At 38.7% G+C, this 18,033-nt stretch overlaps 1 protein-coding gene across 5 annotated transcripts in view; it reads right to left on the bottom strand.

The window, feature by feature from the left end:
* The window catches only part of APBA1 (amyloid beta precursor protein binding family A member 1), an 86,486-nt gene that overhangs the window by 8,635 nt on the left and 59,818 nt on the right, over positions 1-18,033 (bottom strand). For 2 of the 5 annotated variants that reach the window (XM_030236875.2, XM_050987030.1), the window contains exons 5-10: positions 15,898-16,043; positions 10,935-10,967; positions 9,690-9,776; positions 8,935-9,120; positions 5,383-5,562; positions 4,376-4,588 (exon numbers count right to left, since the gene is read on the bottom strand). In XM_030236875.2, coding sequence (XP_030092735.1) covers positions 4,376-4,588; positions 5,383-5,562; positions 8,935-9,120; positions 9,690-9,776; positions 10,935-10,967; positions 15,898-16,043 — 845 coding nt within the window. The remainder of the gene's footprint in view (positions 1-4,375; positions 4,589-5,382; positions 5,563-8,934; positions 9,121-9,689; positions 9,777-10,934; positions 10,968-15,897; positions 16,044-18,033) is intronic. The other 3 variants (XM_050987031.1, XM_030236878.2, XM_050987032.1) reach the window with 3 other exon arrangements.

Here is an 18,033-nt window from a genome sequence, read left to right as displayed (position 1 = left end):
TCAGGGTAGATAAAGTCCCCCACAAGAACCAGGGCCTGTGACTTCAAGGCTGATTTCAGCTGTCTGTAGAAGGTCTCATCCACCTCTTGCCCAGGCATCCTCTAGCACAAGGGTCACCCTTAGCAGTCTGCCCTTTTATCCTAACCTTTAAATTATCTACTCACTCATCATCTACCCCAAGACAGAGGTTGATACATTCCAAGTACTCCTCCTCCCTTCCAAATGAGTTATATCATATTCACCATGCACTCCTTGCTACTAGAAGAAAATTGAATGAGAAAAAATTATTTTTACTGTCAGAGTGGTAAAACACAGAGGCTGTGGAACATCCAGTCTTGGAGTTATTCAAATCCTAGTGGGCAAAGCACTAAGAAGCCTGCTCTATTTTGAACCAAAATGTTGGTCTAGTACAGCTACAAGAGTGACTGCCAGACTCAAGAGATTGTAGTCATATGGCTCAGTGAAAACAAAAATGTAATATACCAATAATAAATGCCATCTTGACCCCTTGTACAGCTCTTGGAGATTGTTAAGAGAGATTTTTAAATGCTTAATTCACACGAAATATAAGCCATAACATAACATAACATAACATCATATCATATCATATAAGCCATAAATCCATTAATAAATAAAATCCACATAAAGAATGAAATGCTTTCTAAAAAATACAACAACTTTCAGCTTGCTTAATTAAACACCTGCCAATTCCAGTATCTGCTTCTCAATTCCTTTCATACATACAATAGAAATCTAGGTCCCACTGCAATCAAGGTGTCAGACACTGACTTCAAATGATTAATTCTGGAAAGTAGTTTCTACTGCAGCTAAGGTAATTTATTGAAGTCTCTATATAGAGTTTACTACTGCTGATTCTGTTGAGCTGAGCTCCAGATTCAACAGTGACTTAAGTAACTAAACTGGCATCCTGGCTTGATGAACTATCTTGAAGTCTGTTTTCTTGTCAATGCCTTAAACTGGATGTAATCAACATTGGGTGTAAAGAGCTATCCACACAGTGCTGAGCTCAGCTTGGCTCATTCTTGAAAGTTGCTGCAAGACAATGAATGGGTGTCTGACCACCAAATGACAAAGTTCATGGCTGTGGGAACTGCCTGTACTCCACACTCAGGAGAAAGAAGATCTGAACTCCACTTCCATGACTATGGACTCCTCTACTCCGGTGAGGAATTAGCAGTGCACCTCACATGCTCAAGGGCCATTCACTTTCTACAGGCAGGTCTTGACAACAGCACATACTGCAGAGAACAGGGACTTCTCAACTTGAACTACGCTGTGGGCACAATGTTTGTGGCAAAGTCTAAAGGGCTTTTGACTCAATATTCTAATCCTGAAAGGTAGGAGTCATGAAGAGTACTGGGGATGTCCACATCTATGAGGAATTTGAGTGTCTAACTTCAGTCATCTGAATTCACTCAGGGTACATGCACAGAATAGATTTGATATCCCTGATGAATGTGCAAGTTACTTACATTTATTCCCTGGGGTAAAAAAATAATGTTGTCCCTAATGAAAAATCTTTTATATTTTACAGAAAGTGTATATATTTCAGAAGTGGGTGTTCTTCAGAAGTATACAGACTGGTAACATAAACAGATCAGAAACAAAAAACTGTATTTTGACCACCTTTCTTTGTTTATCTAGTTCCTGACTATATTTCTGATAGTAGCCAGTACCATATGCTTTTGAAAAGGACAAAAGTAGCATAATCCTATTAGGGAATAGCCACTACACATGGAAAGCTTCTTCCAAGCTCCATCAGTTCGCAATTGGTTTATGGCAAATTAGGAGCAGAGATTACATCCATAATACTGAATTATCTTGTTTGAAGTGCTTGTGACATATGTTTATCCACATAATATTATCATTTTTTCATAGGAATCCTTCCAGCATGCTAAGGAAATGTGAAATCTGGCATATTTCCACCCCATTTAATGATCTGCACTTAGATCATTCATACACATACTTGTTCACAAAAGTGCTATATGAATAACTCCAGATGTGTGGTTATGAAGATCTGCAAACATAAGATTATCATCTCTTTAGAAAGATAAAAAAAAAAAAAAAAAGGGGCTGGGAGTTCCTGTGGAAACTGTGGTATCAGGGAAGAAGAGAAAGGCCTGCAGAAGCTGGAAACAGAAAAGCTGGTTGGTTCTGTATTGAGAAAATACTGATGAGCACAACAAAATTTCCATCTGAATAAAGGAAGTATAACTTATCACAGTTTTAGAAATAAAAATTATGCAGGATAGGAAGCAATCACAACAAGCATAAATTTGCAGGGGTTTTTGTTTTGATGATGCTGGCACAAAGATATTAATACAATTTTTTTTCTTTCTTTCTTTACAGATAAGACTGTTTTTGCCATATTTTTAGTTTATCACCCATGCTGTCATTTCTGCTCATTGAATCTGAAATGACTGGTTCGGTGACTTATGCATCTATTACTTAACAGAGCTCAGTATTAATATTTTGAGAAACCTGAATGGAAAGTCTTTATAACAAACATCTCAGTTCAAGTATTAGGAGATAATACAAATTACTTTGTATGTACTTTTTTTTTTAACTTGGCAAATTTACCTTGTAAATGAAAACTTATTTTTCAATTTAAAAAAAAAAAGTGAAAGAAAAATTTACATAATACAACCTGCTACCAAAAAGTTGCCTAAATGAATAAGTCTAACAGGTACATTGCTGAAAATCAGGGAAGACTGTCTGTATAAAGTACCACCAGCATTACATTATGTGTCTGCATATGATGATCTGCAGAGCTAGGCAGGACCATTTCAACAAATAGCTAATTTCAATAAATAACTAATAAATAACTAATGAACCTTGTCTCAAACACTCTCTAGTGATGCATCTTTCCTGCTCTTTAAACACTGATGTTGCAATACTTATTCCTTTGTATGCTACAGCTGCCCCAGGCACTGTTCAATTCCAGATGACCTGGAAGCTTTTCATTGTCACATACTTTTCTGACAACTAGCAGAAAGCTCTTCCAATTAAAATATCCCATTTATGCAAGTGAAGAGAAGCACTAAATAAGCAAAGGACTTTGAAATAACTTGGGCAAAGATGCCATAGAAGGTATGTCTTTAAGCCAAACTTTTAAAGCTTTAAAAATAGGTATAAACAAACAAAAAAGCATTTACTCTATTTCATCTAAATATTAAGAGGTATTTGACAGCTAGTAAGGCTTCTGACAATGTTAGGCACCTGTGCCTCCATTTGCGATATAAAATTTCAAGTGTGTACCTGGTAATATCTTCCTTCTGCACAAAATAATCCCTTGTGAAGTTGTGCACAGAGACCTGGTACACAAGTAAATAGCACAGCAGTCTGGAATGGCACTGGATGTTGTCATTCTGGACTTGATCAAGACTTTTGATGCTGCCTCTCAAGATAACGCCAAGCTCAGGAAGTGGGTGCTGAGGTGGATTGAGAACTGGAAAGAGAGCTCAGAGGCCTGGGATCAGTGGCACAGGTCTATTTGGATGCCTGTACCTAGCAGTATCTCCCAAGCTTCCATACTGGGCCCAATCTCATTTAACTTATCATCAGAGATGGAGTGCCTCCTGAACCAGCTCACCGATGACAAACGCTGGGAGAAGTGGCCGATACCCAAGTCCTGTGCAGCCCTTCAGAAGGACCTTGACAAGCAGGAGGGGTGGGCAGAAAGGAACCTTCTGAAATTAAACAAGGGCAAATACACCTGGGGAGGAATAATCCCAGGCCCCAGCAAAAGCTGTCCATGAGCCAGCAGTGCACTTGTAGCCAAGAAGGCTGATGTTATCCTGGGGTGCATCAGGAAGAGCCCTGCCAGCAGCTCGAGGGAGGTGATCCTGCCCCTCTACTGAGCCCTGGGGAAGCACATCTGGAGTGCTGTGTCCAGTTCTGGCCTCCTCAGCACAGCAGGGACATGGAGCTCCTGGAGCAGGCAGGTCCTGTTGAGGGCTATCATTAGGGGTCTGGAGCACTTCGCTTAGAAGGAAAAGGTTAACTGTTGGACTCAATGATCTTAAATGTCATTTCCAATCTAAAAAATGCCACAGTTCTGCGAAAGGCTTAGGGAGCTGGCCCTGTTCAGGATTAAGAAGAGACAACTGAGAGGGGACCTCATCAATAATGTTGGATTAGAGTAGTTCTAGTGGTCCCAACATTACCCATTCTGTGGTCCTGTGGGGAGTCAGAAAATTGGTGGGGCATAATTTACACTACTTTTTCAGCTCATGAAATGGAAAGTGCTATTGAAACATTTGGTAAGAATTTACTTCAGTTTTACACTTTCTCCTCTTCAATTATGTCTCTTTAAAATGTGTAGCTTCCAGAAACATTTTAACATTTTCCCTACCTTTATAATGCTCTGACATGTTGAGAGTGGTAAACCAACCAAGCTGGTCCCATTGATTGACATGATCTGGTCCCCTATGTTCAGCTTCCCAGACTTCTCTGCCGGTCCTCCATGCATCATGTTGGCTATGATAACTGTAGGCAAAATGGATCCCCAGCCAGACTCCACAATCACCACGCCTAGAATTTCTCCCTTTTGCTTTTCAATGTAAACCTGTATAATAAGAAAAAGTGTTTAAAAAAGAATTTCTTTCACACCCATGGAACTAATATCATCCCACTCCAAACATTCACAAACTCAATAAATAGACTCTTCTTCATTTGCAACCTGCCTTCCTAATTTAAAGGAAAAACAAGATAGGGTACATGTTTTACTACCTTTCATTTGCATTCAAACATTAAATGACACACAATACAGACTTAGTGCTGAAAACCCCTCAGAAGTAATTTCTGTTTATGAAAAGAAGAAATTCCAGTGAAGGAAACCCTGATGCCATGGGCTTTGGTGGACAAAACTAAATAAGAAGAGATTGCAAGACTTTACAACTCTGCATTGGAAAAACATGACCTGTGTGTTCCAGCTGCACACTGGTTCATTTTTATTAAGCAAACTGCAAAGCCTTCTGGCACACACAGTTATTTAAAACCTGGAAACAATCATGTTCATAAACACTGCTGCTTCTATAAATTTTATGTTGTTCACTGTAGTTTTAAAAATTGTAATAATCTGTTAATCTGCTTTAAATTCGTGTTCAAACATGTCTGAAAATTGTTTGGTACAAAGAACAGAAACAGATGGTAAATCAGTTGACTGCTGATAAATTTGGGGTTTACTGTTTGCATTTGAAATAGAACTGATGACAGGGTGTCCTATTAGAGAGGATATTCTAGACCAAGTGAGATAATTCATAGGAAGTATTAATGGTTCTTTAGTTTCTGCCAACACAGGCCGGCAACTGATAAAGAGCAGCTGAATATTTGTGGAAAAAAAACCAAAATGAGACATACATCTTTGCAATTTTCAGATTTGGAGAAGTGAATCAGATCATCATTGTACATGTCCTGGGTATTAAGCAAGTCGCTATATTCCTTCTGGCTAAGGTCTTCTGGGTTGATTCCATTTGCCCTCAGAAATTCTTGGTAGGCCACACTAAATGCTTGACCTATGGACTGTGCAATCAGCTGCGCCTGTAGCAGTTCCCAGAAAAGGCAAAAGAAAAGAAAAAAGTGAAACATTCTGATGATCATGTCCACTGACATTTTCTGTTACAATCACACTGTAAAATGGATCATCAAGTTGATGAACCTACAAGTTACTGCAATCCAGCCTAAAATATATTTGTGCCTTACAAATTAATTTTAAAGACCCACAAAATCTCAACACATTCAGCTCTGCCATGAATCTAGCTCAGAAAGCAATTATAAATTACAAACATGAGAAAGCAAGACATCCTGTCACAGGTAAGAACTGCTAATGTAAGTGTAAAGGTAGAGCCACTGCAGTGACTGTGGCTTGCAGCTATCATTCTTCCCACACGTGCTGCTCCCAGATGGCACTCCCTTCCAGCAGAAGCAATGTCATTCTATGACAAGCCAGCAATGAAAAAGAAAATGCCTACTAGGAAACACACAACCACATTTAAAAGGGCATTTCCAACTTTTCCTACCATCCTTTACAACATTGATAGTGACTACTCCTACCTAAGCCTCAGATAATGAAGGAAAAAGGCAGCAACTAGAGACCAGATCAAGCCCTAAAGTAACTGCAATGGTCATATACATCTCTTTCTTCATCCTGCTACTACCTTCAGCCTCTATCCCCTACACTTATTTCCCTCTAACTCATGTGATCCTGGGAGTTCTCTGCCTCTTTCCTACTCATTCTGTCCTGTGTGAGCATCCTCTTGCACCTGCAGCTTCCCAGAGCCTTGTCTGCACCTAAATCCACCAAAAGCACCTCTCACTACACCGCATTGCTCCCACCATGAGCTGTTTTATTCCTGCAGCTGTGGGACTGAAACTGGGCAGCAGGCAGACGTGGGGAAAGCTCTGTGCCAAGCAAGGCCAGAGGGATGCTCACCTTTGACACAGTAATCATGGTCAGGCAAGTAACGGGCAGGAGAGCAAAGCACAGCATGGTGCAGAATACTGCTGTGTGTATGTGGAGAGATTCATGCAGTGAGCACTGTGCAGTGCAAAGGAGGTGGTTGTGATTTGCACTGAATCACAGGGCTGCCTATGGCAAAGGCAGGGAAGAGAAACGGAGAGCTCCACAGCTGACAGTGGAGCCCTGGCAGAGTACTGGTAATGAATGAATGCTGTTCAGGTATATTTTTACACAGTCTGATGGGCATTTTTAAAGACCAGTTTAGTCCCTAATAAAGGAAAGGTTCCCAACACAGAAGTAAAAATGTTGTTGCATCTTAGACAGCTCAAACTAGCACTAAACCTGCTGATGAGAACAGTATGATTGCTGGTGCTGAAAAGACCAATATGTAGACCAGTAGTATATTACTAAAGCTAAGATCAGCTTAATTTTGACAGCAAGGACAGCAAGAAAATGGTAAAACTGCACCTCCACAACTCAGTAACCTAAGTGAAGAGTGCAGCCTTTACATTCATACACATGCATCTTCACTCCAGGAAGAGATCGGCTACCACTTAGACATCTGGCATTTGGACACATCTCTAAGGGTTAACTCATGTAAAGGTACACGTCTAAATAGTTGAAAATCTGGTGCTGTCCTCTTTAGACAAAAACTCATCCAAGCAGAGACATGTTCTGGCCAACACCCACTCACAGGCTTACAGCTTCTGCTTCACTGACTGCGTAGATTCTGCCAAGTACCCAGCTGTCCCAGAAGAAGAAAAGAGAAGTTTTATAATATAAACAGGCTACATGACTTCACTGAAGGTACAAAATCTTTGAAGCTGCCATTTCATTGCTGCTACAGTCCTTCCATTCTGACTGTTAGTCACTTCAGGATTTGAGATAAATTTGGCAAGTTACCTGTAAGCTATACAACATGACTAAGGAGAGTTGATGCAACCTGAAGTTTTTCAGCATATTTTCCCCATCAATGAGCAATGCTTTTATTGGATCTACAGGCATTTTACAAGCCAGTTGGATTTACAGAGAGGATCACACATGACACAAATACAGGTTGATCCAAACAAACCATAGATTAGGAAGCTTAAATTTTAGTTAGCCAAAATATTAACAGCAGCCTAGGAAACAGATCTGGTAAGTATGGATCATGCAAAGGGTCAGAACATACCATGGCGAAGGAAAATAAGCCTCAGACTCTGGCACCTGACAATTTGATTTTGCTTTTTCAACTGGCCAGTAAAAGAGCAAGCAGTGTCCAAACTTGTGACTAGAAACACAGGAACAGCAGCCTCAAAGCGGGTAGCATGTCAAATGTTATTACGCAAAAAATACATTGGCTACTGTATTTCCCACCAGATTCTTAAAAGGCTTTACAAAACAGGCTAACATGTTATTTGTGGAAATAATCCAGAATTTTTATACACTGTCAATTTTGGTCTAGGATTACTTTCATGAGTAGTCCTTACTTTTTAACTTCAGCAGTGGATCATACATATACACATTCATGTGCAATAATATATTTATGTGCAGTGATATATTCAGATAATATATTCAGACAGAGGTTTAGAGCAGATTACATAAAATTATTTCATAAAATCAGCTCCTTATTCAAGAAAATCCTCCCATCTCAAAGTCCTTGCTGTTCACTGTAGTTTGGAATACAGGGAAGAAAATGGAATTTTCTGGAATTTTTACTTACTTCTCTTGAGTATGTAAACTTCCCAGATTATTAGGGCTAACTTGACTATGATCCTAAAAATTACATATCTAACCACTTCAATCTAGTAAGTTTGATTTTACTTTTCAGTTACTGAAAATTACTTTTAAAAAGTACATAAAATCAGCAAGTTATATACACTGATTGTGAAGACAGGAGATCAATTCCTGTGTAAGGTAATTTAGTCCTGTGTAAAGTATCTTAACTGTGCCATAGATTAGAATTTAGTCATTTGTGCTTCTCTTCAGCATATTTTGGGATTGCTGAAATTACAACCTTTCTTTGCTGGCTTTTTGATATGATGACAGCAACTACAGCCCCTACACAAACCACCTGAAAAATAAAAAATCACTTTTTTGGTATGTGTCAGTGACTGATCCTCAATGCAAGACTTGGGATTAGAATTTTCCTATGAAAAAAAGCACTTCTGATAGACTTTCCCTCTCTTATACAAAATTTGAGCTGGTATTTGTAACCTGCAGCAACTGGACCCTCCTATCACTGTTACTGGAAGGCACTAAAGAAGCTTTAAAAAAGTAAGCATTTCTATAAACACCAACTTCCTGTGACATGTCATGTCCAAACATGTAAGTGGCAGGCAAGTTCCTCTGCTTAGATGAAATACTGTGCGCAGTTAAAAAGCAAACAGGACCACTCACAGTGGATTTTGGGCCTATCAAAATGTGCTTACTTTTCCAATCCTAGAAAACTACAAGACAATGTAATTGCTTACATCCTCAGACTCAAAGACATGACAAATCATTTTGTACTGCCTCTTTCCATCTTGAGAGGGGTGAGATGCTTCCACATTATCCTGGGAGTTAGAGCGTGGCATTCGCCTACGAGCCATCAAAACAACTATATTTCCTATATCAGCAATGTAAGAAATGGTCCTCAGGGGATGATCCATCATGGTTTCCTGGGGAATAAGAAAAACCAACATAAGCAGCTGCCTCAACTAAGTTCTTACTGCACATCTAGTATTATAAAAACACACAAATAGCTGTAAGACCTCTGCTAGGTGAAGTCTCTAATATCTGTCATGCATGAAGGGAGACACAACAGAAACCAAGAGCTTCACTTTCCAAAAATAAAAAAAAGAGGAAGTTTTACGGGGTTTTTTCTGTGGAAAAGCACATCAAGACCTCAACTGCAGAACCTGCATGTGCTGAGCATGTATATGTACAGGACTATAAACAAATCATTGCAGCTTAACAATTTGGGCTACTCTGGGCACAATCATTACTTGATGCAGCACGGCTCAGAAGACATAAACTGACTGGAATTATCTTACCCACAAATTCTAATTATTTCTATAGTCAGACACACCAGAAAGACTGCTTGTATGACATGGCTCTTGACCATGGATTTCTGCCTAGAGGGGAATATAAGATCCAGCACATTTTAAAGACAAATTTTAACATGTATGTGAAAGTCTATTCCAGTAGTCTACTCCAACAATGCTAACAAAGGTGTCTATGTCTATACCTGTGTGTCTGCATTCAGTACTTTTATTCTCTGTGTAGAAATGAAGAGGTCCACTTCAGTCATGGGTTGAGATTCACCTTCTGGAGCCTGCAAATAAGTGGATTAGAGTCAAACACATGAAGTAACACACTTACTAATAATGATGTTAGTTCACGTACAGGGGTACACTAAGACACAGTCACCAGAACAGCAATGCAGGATAGAGTATTAGACTGCAGAAGCAAAAGATAAACACAAAGATGTGGAAACTATATCATATACGTGAAAGTGAATTGGGTATTGTTTGAAAAAAAAGTTAGCCTTATAAAAGCTTGCCTGCTATTTTTCGTGATTCAGTAAAATTATACCTGCAACATGAACTATAAAGATTTATTGAAAAGTAATATGATTTTACCATTTTCTGCACCCTATAAATCCCACCTCAAATAAGGTTTTCATACAAGCCATAGAAAGGCCTAACAGTATCTCCTGCCTGAGGAATTTCTGTTTGGGCTAGCAGTGACTGCCAAGACCAATGGAAAAACCTGTACCACAGGAGGTACTGTTTGAACTATTTATAATGCAGTTCTGGCAAGAAGACCTTCACAGTCAGAAAACATACTTTTCAAGCAGTAACCCACATAAGAAGTAATATTTTGTTAATAGAAAGCAAACATTTGTAGTATTTTTTAAATTACATTTGTTAAAAGGTAGTTGAAAGCTCCACAAACAAAACTTATTACAAAGATGAATCAATCTCAGTATATTACTGTATGTATAGACATAAACTTTTTTTTTTTGCATCCAGCAATTTGACACCTCTGTGAGTCAAACAACGTCCTCCTACATAAAGATTAAATTTTTTTTAAAAAGTAAAAAAAAAAAAAAAGGAGTAAAAAAATCCCAAAGCAAACAAGCAAAAAACCCCCACACTTCATTTTAATCCATCATTTTACAATGTTTAAACCTTTGCCATGTCAGTCCTGATTCTTTAATATGCATTTTGGGTACTGCCTGCAACCATTTGATAAATCCAATCTTTCTTCTATTTCTACACATGAAATGGCTAATGAGAAGCAACAAAAAATGGCCAATCAGGCAACTGATTTCTCAGATAGATAAACTTGCATGGTGGCTCAGAAATAAATCTGAAAAAAACCTTGCTGGATGCAGAAAATAAAACCACAAAATAAAAAGAAAGGGAAAAACCGTCCCAGAAAACAAAAGAACAAGCATAACATCAAGCTGATGGAGTTTGTACTGCACCTTCTTCCTGCTTTTGGCTAATTTCTGGGCCATCTGCTTAGCATGGAACAAACAGAGACAGGAGAACAGTTAGAGAAGAACTTACAGAGACTCCAAGTCAAGCAGGAATCTACAAACTAATGTCAGGGCGGACAGACTACTAGCTGGTCTAAATTAGTCCCTGCTTAAATTAACTTCCTCTTTTTTTTTTTTAGCTTAAAAAATTGTAAAATTTTATGTTTAGCACAATTAATTTCAGAAATGAAAAGAAACAGCACCAAAAGAGTCAGGAAGAACACAAAAGGATTTTTTTTTTCACTTAAAATGTTACTTGCAACAAACAAGGTTATTTTGTGTGTGATTGGTTTTGAGGTTTGGTAGGGGGAGGATGGTTTAAGAAACTGAACAAAGCTTCCCCTCACTCACAGCAGTGTAAACCATGAAGTTATTTCTTTTGAAGGTACACCAATGTAAAAGGTGAGTGAAAAATTGTATGCCTTATTATTACAGGTTTTTCAGATCTCATACTTCAACAGACTTCAAAGAAACAACCTCCCTAACACTACGCTGCTTTTTCCTGGAAAAATGAAATGACAACATAACTGTCACTTTCACCTTCTCCTCCTTCTGAGCAAATAAATCCGTACCAATCTTCACACAGTGAACTGGTCAATAAATTTTCCTGTGACACCTATGCAAAGATATGTCCACACTATCACATTCTTTCAAGCAAGCAGTGGAGCATGCATTTCAGCTCCAGAAACACCTTAAAAGACCTTTCTACTAACTACCCAAACAAACATAATTTTTACAGTCTTGCAACCAAGAATTCAAACCAATGGTGAACTGAAATTTACAGACCTGCTCTGAAGGAATGCAAGACTCATCAGGCTGGCAATTAGCCCTTAACTTCCAACAGTAACAGGCTCTTTGCTAATTAAATTTACACGTGTGCTCATGGTAGGAAGGAGGCTTATAGTTACAAGCTCCAGAGAGATTCAGCACTAGCTACTTCTAGGAAGAGCAAATAGGAGGCCCGAATCATGAGACACATCAAACATTTTAATACTGATGCTCACAACTTAAATCTGTCAGATTTTGTCTAAACAAATCTAAAAGCAGCTACTTAAAGTTTAGGCCACACTGCTTATTTACAAATAGAAACATTCTCAAAATAGCTTCTAGTCACCTTTTTCGGACTAAGAAGTATTTTATAGCCTGATAGGTTATTTTGCAACAGGTGATTGCAAACTATTGCAAAAGCAGTTAAAACTGCCTTATATGGCAGGCTCTTCATTACATTACTCTCAATTTAAATTAATACTCAGAAATAATATACTTATATTAAGTAACAGCTGCCTGTCATACACAGGGCAAGGAGAAGACACTCCTGAGATAGAGCATTTAGATATCTTTCCAAATCAAGCTTTTCTTTCTCACCCTTCCCAAACCTTAGAACGATAGACCTCCCAAAAGAAGAAAAGCACAGGACAAAATTAGGAAAACGGGGGAAAAAAATCCTTGAGCTATAACTTTACAATGTAGAATCAACAATTTACCACAATGTACTATAATTCAATATACTGAAAATTCTGTTCTTCAAATGGAAGCATATTGAAGAACTACTTTCAAATATTTCATAAAATAAGGCAATGATATGGATCAAGCACTTTTACCAAGTGATTTAACACTACACGGACGGAAATGTCACAAAAGAAGTTATGGTCCATGAACAACAAAAAAATTAGGATAATTCTATGCAAGACACTTTATTAGACAAATCCTCTTTATCACCATATTATTTTTCTAACTCAAATAAAATATTATTTCGGTATTTCTAGAAGAAATAAAAAGAAACAGAATATACCTCATCCACACAATTTTTTTTTTTTAATATACAGAATACAGGGTTTTCATTTAAGGTAAGTTAAATGTATTTATTTATATAGATGCAATTTCCAAAATTACAATAGATTAAAATCCAAGAAGCTTCTGCTTTTGCTACAGACAGGTGCCAAGTTTATTCAATCCATTCAGTCTCTACAAAAAATGTTTTGCAACTCAGTGAGCATTGAGAGGACACTGAGTGTGTGAAAATGTGTGAAATACTAAACTAAATATCCACATATGTGTTCTATCCTAAATTTCACTCAGAATTAAACCAGGTGTTACTTAGAGATGTTCAAACCTACCCCCTAGCATGCTAAAAATGTCTCCTAATGAAATATTCCTAACTACATTTGATGAACACCTTCAAAGCAGTGCATCCATTTTCACCTAGCTGTCTTTCACAGGGACAAAGGCCAAGCAAGAAAACACCCAACTCTTGTACTTCCAACTGAAAAGCTACTTCTTTAAAGCAAAAGCCTGGAGAATTGTTTTCAAAGTCTGTTCATATTCCAAATGAATGAATATGTGGTCTGAAGGCTTTGCTAAAAGGAAGCACTTTAGGGATTAATAAATTCAGACGTTACACACTTTTGTGAAGGTATAAATAGCAGGGCTTAAACAAAGCTCTTTCACCTCTTTTTAATACTCAGCTGCAAGTCTGTGTATTTTAAAAGCCCTTAATTTTTAAAAGCTCTTTTAAAAATTCTTAATTTAAAGCTTTGTTTTCTTCAACAGTGGAGAAAAGGTTGACATGCAACAAGTAAGGCACTCTATAAACAAACATGAATAGGGCACAGCCTTCATAGTCACTGAGCAAGCCATAATTTACACATCTAGGATATGGAATATCTGATGCAGTGATGAATCTGGCAGAAGGAAGTCCATCTGTCATAATGAATTTCTGTCTGAAAACTATTAGCTTTAATGGAAACCAGCAACAAAACCAGCCAAAATCAACCCTAATAAGCCAAGCCTAAGGTGGAGGGGGGTTGCCTGTGCTTTGCTTAGAAGCAGAAAGCAGTAACTGTCCAAGAAGTCTTCAAAGGTATTTGTGTACAATACAATACAAGTCAATAGTTTTCTGAAATACATCAAGTTTCATAAAATTAAATACACCAGCTAGGGTTTTACCAGGTCACAAATGCTATCACTTGGGCCTCAAGCCTGAGGCAAACACACTATAAGAAAGGATATGCATGCCTGCTGATTTACATAGATGCACAAATTATGGAGTTAATGAGTGAAATGCATTAAATAGATTTCTTCTGTTTTGATGCACAGAAATGCTGAGGCATAACAGAATCCTTAGAACAGTAATTTTTAAAATTAATTTCGACAAAATACATTTCATATCAGAGAAAGATTCTATCCTGTTACACCTCTTAGGCCCAGTTTGAATCAATTCAGTTTTGTTTTTGTCTACCATATCCCTGCAATCTTTTTCTAATGTGTATTCCTACACAAGCTTTACCTTCTAGGTGTAAACTCCCTGTGGTTCAAGTTCCATTCTTGATACCTATTTCCTATGACAGCTGATGCTAATCTTTCCGCTAATCTTTCCTTTCACCCTCCAGTGACGTGGCCCTCCCAGATCCAGCCTCACCGAAGCCCTTTTTACTCTCCCTTACCTTTAGTTTCCTGTTCACTCAAATCAGGCAAGTTTTCTAACACACAGCCAAGCAACAAGAAGGAACACAAAGAGAGTACTAAACAGAAGGGTACAGCCTTATTTGCCCAGAGCAGGAAAAAACCAGACTCTATAATAAAAACTCTTCCCTGCAGGATTGGGGAGAACTCACCAAGAACTGCCATTGTTGAAAAAAGCTGCATGAGACATATTTTTAAAGAGTGTCACTTAATCCAGAGTTGCCAATGAACAAAGATAAATCACTCCTCTGTAAAAGGTTCAGTAGTTCAAGGTAGTGAAGACTTCTACAGACATGGTGGAGTATAATCTTTAATAGGATGGCTACATTCCTGCCTTTTCTAAAATATGAAAATGTTTAACATTTTCAGAGACAAGGTTACAAGAGCTTATGCATTTGAACACCAGAAAATTACAATTTTTGGAAGTTGTCTCAATGGCTCTATTTGAAGCTTCTGTGTCAAAGTTATATAAAGAGACTAAACTTGCCATGGAAAGCAGTGGAAGGAATAAAAGGAGTAGGAAGCATCAACTGACCTTAACAGACAATATTATTGGTCTTGCTGATAACCTCCCCTCTTCCTTTCTCTTTTATATAATTGCACACCAAAACTGAGTTAGAACCCAAAATAAAATATACAAAAGAACACACAGATATTAAAATAAGAAAAATTCCTAGAGTGGGTTATGTTCATTAGCTGAACTAGCAGAAGATAAAGCTGTGTGCCTACTAGCCAGTCGTGTATGGGTAGTGGGAATGTTGCAGCATCCTGTACAACCATGCAATACTTCATCCACACATCTTAATTTCAGCTGATAATGACATAATTGTAACTTACACCACAGCAGCATTCCCATTGCTGGAAATGTCATGTACAGAAATCAGATGGAATTTCTCTTTTGAAACAAAATTTTTCAGATTCCCGGACAAATTATTTTTCCACACTTCTTTGTACCATCACAGGCAGGTTTTGTTTTGTTTTGGTGGGGTTTTTTTTGTTTTGTTTTGTTTGTTTTTTTTTAATCAGCTCACAGCTGTTTTGTGTGGAGAAACAAACTGCAGGGTCAAAAATAACTGCAGTCACTACCACAGCAGCACTTCCATTGAGTGCCAAGCCAGAAGCAGCTGCAATACATACTAGTTATTTCCTTAACTTGCTTTCCCTCTACACCCAGATAATACATAACTTTGACTACCACTCACTTCAAATTCTCGTTCAGTATACAGCACGAGTATTACCATAGGGAATTTAAATGACCTGGTAACATCCCCTTATCAGTCTTGTTCTATAAGCAGCATATATGATTTATTTTGCAAAGGAAAGGTGAGGCACCTTTCGTTCTGAAACCACAGATAACCCCATCTGAAAAAAATTACTGCATAAGAAAGAAGTTCATATCAACAATCATAAAACAGCCATAGAAGAAGCAGCAGGATTTACTCCTCACCTTGATCCTGCTGACAGCTTCCTGAGCCTGCATCATTCTCACATTCTTGGATGGAGTTTTATCAGAAAGGAGTTGAGTTGAACCAAGGTAATTGGCAGCAAAAATTATTCCATCAATTAAGTCTTCAGGATCACAAGGTCCAGGAACTGCAATACAGGAAAGCCATCACTGAAGACAATCATGGTGAAACACAACAAAAGCAGAACTGCAACAACTTGAGTCTGCATCTGATGGCTGCATATCCTCCTCTGAAATGCTTCATTTTAGCATGACAAAAAGGCAACCAGCACTTTCAAAGGCACTAAAACATCAAACTAATTGTATCGAAATTTGTTGTGGGCTGACCCTGTCCACCAAACCCCTTCTATTGCTCCCCTCCTCAGAAGAGCAAGGGAGAGAAAATATAATGAAAGTCTCATGGGGCAAGACAAGAACAGGGAGAGATCACTCATCAGTTACTGTCATGGGCAAAACAGACTCCACTTGCGGAAACTTGTTTAATCTATTACTGATGAAGACAGAGTAGAATAATGAAAAATAAAAACAGATGCTACAACACCTTCCCCTATCCCTCCCTTCTTCCTGGACTCACTTTTACTCTCAATTTTCTTTATCTCCTGCACCCAGAAGTACAGGGGAATGGGGGATGTGTTCAGTTCATCACATGCTGTCTCTGATGCTCCTTCTTCATCATGGGGAAGAGGCCTTCCTCTGCTCTAGAATGGGATACCTCCTGCAGGAGACAATCCTTCAGAACAGACTGCTCTGGTGTGGACTCCCTATGGCATCACAAGTCCTGCCAACAAGCTGGCTCCAGGTGGGCTCCTCTCTCCACTGGGCCACATAATCTGTGGGGAGCCTGCTCCAGCCTGGGATTTCCACGGGGTCATAGCCTTTTTTTTTGGGCTTCCACATAATCTGGCATGCTTATGTGGAAGCAGGGGCATAAGCAGGGGCTGCTTATATGTTCCACTGTGGCTGGAGGGGCACAATTGCCTCACCATGGTCTTTACCATGGGCTGCATGGGAACCTCTGCTCTGGCACCGGGAGCACCTCCAGTCCTTCCTACTCTATTGACCTTGTCTCCAGAGATCCTTCTTTTACACATTCCCAGCCTTTCTTCTCCAGCTGCAGTTGCTGTGGTGCAGAGTCTTTTCCACCTCCTTAACTACATTATCCCAGAGGTGCTACTACTGTCACTGATGGGCTCAGTCTTGGCCAGTGGTGGGTCTGTCTTGGAGCCAGCTGGCGCTGACTCTATCAGACAGGCAGGAAGCTTACAGCAGCTTCCCACAGAGGACACGCTTGTAGCCACCCCCCTACCAAAACCTTGCTACACAAACCCAGTACAACATCTCTCCAGCAAAAGCTACAATTGTTAATCCAGCCTGTTTGTCACAATAGCTCATTCTTTTGTGAGTAGGGATCAGCTTGGAGCAAAATAACCTACAATTTTTCACTGTAATAAAGGGACAGACGCAGTTACTCAGCTTGCTCCTCACCCACCAAAAAGAGCCTTGCAATTCTCAGACCAACAGTCACAAGCACAAGCACAACTGCAGTTTCATAGCAGCCATCAGCCTCTTTCTTGCTTGTGCATTAACCACAGATGGTGCAACAGGCAGAGCAATCTCCCTGGAATGCTCTACACATACCACACATCACAATATTTTTATGCCACAGACCTTTAAAAATAGTAGTCTTAACAAGGATACTGTGGTAAAGTACTGAGTTAAATAAAAATGTTATTAAATACACAGAGCATGGACTCTCTTGATGGCAAACCAACACTCATAGTCCACAGATCCTTACAGATCCAACACCCAACAGCTTCTGGAAAAGTGGAAAATGACGGGGTGTAAAGTGTTCATAACTAAGCAATGCAAATCCTTACAAAGCAGCAGTTATGATTTGTAAGATTTTTGGTGCTTGGCAACCTTATCTAAAAATTTTATACATTAAAATGTTCCATTCTGACATCATGTTAAAACTGTCATGATCCAAAAGTGAGGCTGGTTAACTTAAGAAACTTCCTGTTCTTAGAAGTAAGGGAAAACAATTGCTCAAGACAAGTGAGAATATAAATCATATAAAAGGATGCTCATGCTAAATATGTTCACATTTTATCCAAAAAC

Source organism: Serinus canaria, chromosome Z (genome assembly GCF_022539315.1).
Source record: "Serinus canaria isolate serCan28SL12 chromosome Z, serCan2020, whole genome shotgun sequence".
NCBI lineage: Eukaryota > Metazoa > Chordata > Aves > Passeriformes > Fringillidae > Serinus > Serinus canaria.
This window is presented reverse-complemented; position numbering and strand designations above follow the sequence as displayed.